The following is a 6,890-nucleotide window of genomic DNA, read 5'->3' as shown; positions in this document are numbered from 1 at the left end:
GGAACCACAGAGCAGAACCCAGGGATGAGAACGAGCATAAGGCTGAATGATTGAGTTCAAGTAGACGAAGTCTCTCTGAAGGCAAGAAATAGTGACTTGAATTTGATTCAGGCAGCCAGTGCAGCTCGATGAGCGACACCAGGCACTTTTAATGCCTCATTAAAATACTAAGACAGGCCTGTAGACCGTTTCGAAATGCTGGATACTGACGACAGGATCTGCTTTGATCAGAACAAGATTATGAAAATACAAAAAAGGAGAGGAAAGACACACAATCATAAATCTGAGACAATCTTTTACTTCACGTTTTAAAGATTCTTCAGAGGCAAAGAATCCAGGAAACAGAATAAACGTAGCTTTTTCCTTTACTTGATCCAAAGTATTATTAAATATAAACGTATATCTTTCCATATTAGTAAAAGCTCTAACACCACAGTATAGAAATACTGTTATTTGTAAAAGTTACCTAATAAAGTTATAATATTTCCTCATTAAAATGTCTAAAAACAACTACACCCATGTTTGCGAGTTGTGTATTTACATTTAGGTCACAGTTATAAGATACACTTTTTACACCTTGGTCATTTTCAGCTCTATATTTGAACCAGATGAAGATTTTAGTCGTCGGACGTTTGGATCTGAAGTTATCGGCTCAGCTCCCAGCTGCTGGAGACGTCCTGTATCTGCTGCATCAGTCAATCACTGATTTTTAACATGAAACTGCTTTATTCTGAGTTTCTACTGGTTTTAATCCCCTGGTCTGTTTGTTAAGGAGAGGACGACACCTCTGAGAAGCAAACGTCTCTCACTAACAGTCTCTGAAGACAAATATCTTACAGTTGGTAACAGACATTTCTCAAAAAAAAAAAGCACAGAACAGCAGTTTGTTTTATTTATTACAAATTTATTTGTACTTTTCACTGTAGTACCAGGAGTTAAATTTTCCTCAGAGGAAGCATATGAAAGATTCTCCGACACTTTAGTGGCTGAAACAGCAAAATGGTGAAAAGACACAGGAAGATGCCTGATTCATCCTCACACACCGACTCTGCTGCGTTTCTTCATGCAGCCGTCAATAAATAATAACATTAATTAATTTGTCATAACTTGATAATAAAAGCACGTCTTTTGGCAGCTGCATCCTGACTCCTCATCACACACTGTTTCTCTCAACAATCCCTCAGGTCCATTTCATCCTCCAGAAACATAAAGTGCACTTTGTGTTTTAACACACGTGGCTGTTGCCTGTTACAAAACATTTTACGGTAAAGCAACTAAATAAAATAATAAAAAGCACTGAGCTGCAGGTGAACTCTGCTTCACCTCTTCCACAATTGGTAAAATGAAGTCTTTACTGCCACCTCATGGCAGAAGTGGTCATGTACAACCCGGTCGGTCTGCAGGTCGGAGAGCAGCAGAGACAGTACACTTGTAGACAGACAGTGGATGTTCTCAACACACACTGGGTGAATGTTATTATGAAGGTTAAAATAGGGCTGCACCATACGCAAAAACAAAAGAAATCATACTGCGATTATTCTGGCAGATTTCAGTTGCATTTCATTTTCACCGAAATAACATTTAAAAATGATGATGTGATTTTTGTGGACGAACGTGTTTCCGTCTGGAGAATATGATGTGTAGGTCCGGGCGTCTCCATAGCAACACAACGCTTGTGGTGCTAACGACGCACAGCAATGTTGTGACTCATTTTACCTTTTACAAAATAAACTGCAGCTCATGTGATTTGTTTATTGCACTTGGCCACGTTGGGATTTTGATTATATTTGGATTAATTGTGCAGCCCTCCATTTAAAACTAAAAGCCACTGAGTGAAGTCAGACGTTGTATTTACTGCAGGATCTGATGTTTCACTATTTGAGTTCTTATTTAAAAAGGACTTATGTTGGTGGTTGAATTTCTTCATCTGAGTGTGAATGTGAAACCACTGTAGTGTTGTGTTTTTGTTTTTTTTTTAACATTTCCAAGTTGAGTGACTTCGTGAGTTCACTTTCCAACGCTCTGTAGATGAAGTTGACATTTTGGAGATACAAGGTTTTTGAACGGACAAACCAAATGCCAGCACTCAGAGATAGATCATCTCGTTTCTTGTGGGGCACGACGGGCGGTAGATGAAACACGTTCAGATGGACCCGTGTTCACGGTTCGGATCTGTGAACGCAGCTACTCTCTACTACAGATACAAGGTTTTTACCTGACATGAGCAAAACTGTTGTGAAGTCCGAGGATCTCTTGGCAAAGAAATGTTTCTCGAATGTTAAAACATTCAGACATTAAAAACATTAGAATCTCCGACCTCTTTCAGTGAGACTCTGCGACATTTATCAATACGAAGCAGAAAATCTGCATCAGTGAGAAAAGAGACCGAGCTCCTTCCTACCGCCGTTAGCTTTCAGCTAACGCATGAGCAAGGCACCGAACCTCGTGCTAGAACCTTCCAGAGGTTTCCTGCAGTGGCTGAGTGAATGTGAAAGGAGGGTGATGTTGAGAAGATAAATTAAGACTGGATAAATAATGAAGTTTAAGCTAAAAAAAAAAATCAAGTAATGACCTGCAGCTGGACTCTGACACCACGCTGTACCAACTTCGAGTTCATGAATGAAAGGTGGAGTTGTGTTTGAGGTAGAGCGTGGCGGGACACTGACCAGAGTCAGGGAAGAGACTCTCCTGAGCTCACAGACGGACGTGGACTGACTGATTAAAGCTTCCTCAGGTAAACTCAGCACTGGCAGCTCAGAACTGCTTCGAATCCAGAGGCTTATGAGTTCGATTCCCTTTGATTCCGGGCACAGGAGGCATCCTTAACTCTGAATCTCCTCCACGACTCTGATTCTTTTCACCGACTCACCTCAAGCAAGAGTTTCCCTTTCAGTCCTTTGAAAAACCAGCTCCTCAGCTCACAGGAAGAAGTTGATTTTGGCAGGGACCGCTTTGCAGCCGGTGGTGGAGAAGTACTGTCCCTGGACGGGAGTGTAGATCATGTCGCCCCCTACAGCGTCCACCACGTCGGTGCGGCCGCAGCTGCCCTGCTGGCAGAGCTGCGAGAGGACGCAGCGCTCGACGTGGCGCCGGCTCAGCGGCAGGAAGGGAACGAAGCGGGTGACGAGCTTCTGCTGGATGACGCTGGACTGGAAGAAGCCGCCTGGAGAGAGAGAGAGAGAGAGAGAGACTCACTTCAGTCCTTCATCTAACAATAACGTATCAGTGAGCGAGCCCGTCTGCAGCAGTACACGCACTAATTAACGTGTTTGATCCACTGAACAAAGACAAGTCGCTGTTTCATCTGTGGCCAACGTTTAGCTCGTTGCTGCACGGCTGCAGGAGACTGAGGAGGAGTCAGCTCCGGACATCATGGGATACTCAGTACTGAATATGGATGTGAATGTTCTGTTCTATCTTTGTTTTTAATTCAATATAAACTCATTACATTTAGTATTATTAACCTGAACCCTTTCACACCTGTTCTAGTTCAAGCTGTTTATTTTGTTCGCTCCAGAATTTAAAGCTATTGAGTTCATAATTACACAAGACGAAGAAAAGCAGCAAATGTTTCATACTTCAGATTAAAATATTAAATAAATATAATATAAAACACATGTAAATAACAGAGCTCTAAAAAGGACAATCCTGATACAGAAATCACTTAGATAATTCTCATAAAGTCATGGCCCATATTAGTTTTTACCTGTAATGAATTCGTCATAAATACACCAATTTATTCAAATAGCTTTTGCAAATGTAGGAGGAAGAAGAGCGAGCTGTGCGCACACTGAGTGACTCACTTGTGTCGTTGCTGTAAGCCGTCTGTGCAACGGCGTCCTGCAGGTCGGACAACTTGATCTCCTCTCTGTCGCGTCCAGCCTGCCGGTTCTCCAGAGCCAGTCTGTTGATCACCTCCTCTCCTGTGGTGCTGCAGGAGACACACACACACACACACACACACACACACACACACACACACACACACACACACACACACACACACACACACACACACACACACACACACACACACAGAGTCAGAAAATGGTTTGGTGATGGCGGGGACAGTAAAAATACTGTCAAAGAAAAAGTCGATACAACATCAACATCGTCTAAAATAGTGATCGGTTCAAAACAATGCTGTTTGGCTCTAAAGAATATTAATTAAGTATATGTGAGAAAATAAAGCAATTCTGAAGTTTCTGGAGTTTCTGGAGTAACAGTCATGTCATGTTGTTATTTACACTCTCCTCTGTCTTCCAGAGATGAAGATGGATGGTAATGTAAGTTTTGGCTCCAACTGCAGCTACACAACAGTTTCTGTCCCGCTGACACGCCCCCCAGTGTTTGTGTGTATATCTGTATCCGTGTGTACCTGATGAAGATGTAGATGGCCTTGCGGTAGTTGGTGCGAAACACAACGTGGGAAGGACCCAGGAAAGGTTCCAGGACATCGATGAGGCCCGAAGGCATTTTCTCCATCTCGTCAAAGATGAAGACGGAGCGAGCGCACTCCGTCAGATTCCCCTGCACCCAGCTCTTCAGCTCCTCCTGCAAACCACACGAGGGAACTTTAGTCCAGACAAGGTTATTTTCTCTATCCTGCCCAATGTGGTTTCTGCAAGTTAGCGCTGTTCAACATTTAATAAATCTGAATGAATCATACTTTTAAGTATCTCCCAACTCATTCTGCCTGTTCTTCATCTCTGATTTCAGATGGAGCTGTTTGTCACAAACCTGTAACTACTCCTCACTTCTGCAAGAGGTGATTAAATAAAAACCTAACGGCACTGTGCCACAGTGACCCCGGACTTACCCTGTACTCGTCGACCCGTTGAGGTAAGGGGAAGTGCAGCGTGGGAACAAACTGGTGGACGTATGGGCTGCTCATGGCTGAGCCGTACAGGTGATTTCCCAGCATGGAGCTGACCAGCGTCTTTCCTGTCCCCGAGGAGCCATGGAAGGACAGCACCAGGGGGCGATCGGGGCTTTTATTCTGAAGGAACCTTGCCACCTCCTCTGACACGATGTCCTGGGCCAGATGTTGTCCATAGAGATTCTTGTAGAGGTCCCACTCCAGGTCTGGTCATGAGGAAATAAAGACCACCACCAAAAACATAATGTATCACAGCTTGTGCCCATTTTAGTAAGAAGTAAGAAGGCAGACAAACAAAATCCCTTATGCACAGGAAAACAAACCACTACCCCCAGATTCCTTCAGTCAAAACAAAGCTGTTCCTAAAATGATTCCCAGGCCACAAACTACTGAACTCAAGTTAGAAGAATTTGGTGATTTCAGACTAAACCTGAAAGTCCAAAGAGAGTGGTAATTCACCAAATATTTCAAACTTAACTTGAGTTTGAGCTGATGCTGATCTGAGTTCAGATCTTAGCCTTTTGGATTTTGAGCACTGTTTTTGTCTGTCTGCCTCAGTGCGATACTAGATGGTTGAAGTAACTTTAGGGACTGAATTCAAGGGACCCTTACAAAAAAACATTTATGTTATGCATCAGGCTTCCACGGTATCACAGCATGAAGGTATGCAAGGGAATTTAACACGATTGTGGTGCTCAACAGGCTCCACCAGAGGTCAGTCATGATACAGGACATCCAATGACACAGGTGAGGCACCCAACAAGGACGCAGATGTGTTCACTGTTCGCTTCAAGAAAGTTGTGTTGTCTTATAGTCTCCCTGCCAAAGTGTGCTAGACCTGTTTGAGATAAATCAAAGGATGAGCCAGTACTTTCTAAGGGTTTAATTAAGATAAATTAATCAGCGTTTTTATATATATTCATATTGGCCTATCTTATTCAGACAAAACTGCCTTCAGTTTATGTCAAATTATTTCTATTCAATTTGCTCTTTTTTCTATGTGGAGGATAGCAACAGGCCTGCTACTTGGATGAAAAATACCTTGAACTGAACATGATCAAATCTTGCCCATAAAAGTGTGTGTGATCCATTAACCTATTTTTATTTCATGCAGGGAATATTACATAAACTTCTGCAAAAAATTAGATTAAATATAAGTTTCATGTATTCCCTAATTAATGGAAATGGAAAATGAAAATTAAGTGAATTTATCACACCAGAGAAGAATTATTTAGAGGTGGAAGTGACGGATTGTCTGGTCATTCAGCCTGTTAATCATATTTAAATTTAATGTTATAGTATAACATATGTCAAAAGCACTAAATCCCAGCAAGACCTGTCCAGGAGGTTGGTATTAGACAGCATCAAAACAAGCCTGCGATGCGTTCACGATCATAAGATAAAATCGTGTGGTTTTAGTTTCTTGGCTCCAGTCTGTCTGTCTGGACTTTTGCAAAAGCAGATTCTTGGCTTTTTAATTTCACTGACAAAAAAAAAACTGTGTATGAGGAAATATCCTCCACAGTTTAGAGCTTGTAACTTGCAAAACAGCGACAGGTTCCTGTGTTTTGCTAGCTAGCATAACGGCCTGCTAGCAAAACAGTGACTAACAATAACAGTAACAGTCTTAACTAACTCTTCATGAACACTGTTCACTAAAATGTCAGTTAAATAACCTTTTCTGCACACGAACAAAACATATGAAATAAGTTTACGTTTACGTTTACTGGGCAAAATATACTTCTATCTTTCCTGCCCGGCTAGCTGGCTAACAAGAAGTCAGTTAATGTTAGCTAGCCACGACAGACATTTATCTTCTTACCTCGGATATTCGGCTTGAAGTCACACTCACAGCTCTCTGATATGGTGCAGTACAGTTTCTGGAAAACGCCGCAGACCGGGTTATAAAGGGATAAAAGCAGCACACACAGGACGGCCAACATTTTGGCTGCCAACTGGCAGACAGGAAAAACCGACTGGACCTTCTTCCTAACGGCGACCGGCCGGTTTG

At 42.3% G+C, this 6,890-nt stretch overlaps 1 protein-coding gene across 1 annotated transcript; it reads right to left on the bottom strand.

Moving 5' to 3' along the window:
• Positions 1-883: 883 nt before the first annotated feature.
• Positions 884-6,890, bottom strand: tor2a (torsin family 2, member A). Its single transcript, XM_056377367.1, has 5 exons — positions 6,702-6,890; positions 4,820-5,085; positions 4,379-4,554; positions 3,804-3,931; positions 884-3,163 (listed from the first exon to the last, which is right to left on the bottom strand). Exons 1-5 carry the CDS (start codon positions 6,820-6,822, stop codon positions 2,919-2,921), a joined length of 936 nt encoding a protein of 311 aa, XP_056233342.1. The 5' UTR covers positions 6,823-6,890; the 3' UTR covers positions 884-2,918.

The sequence above is a fragment of the Seriola aureovittata genome, chromosome 5, assembly GCF_021018895.1.
Source record: "Seriola aureovittata isolate HTS-2021-v1 ecotype China chromosome 5, ASM2101889v1, whole genome shotgun sequence".
Taxonomy (NCBI): Eukaryota; Metazoa; Chordata; class Actinopteri; order Carangiformes; family Carangidae; genus Seriola; species Seriola aureovittata.
This window is presented reverse-complemented; position numbering and strand designations above follow the sequence as displayed.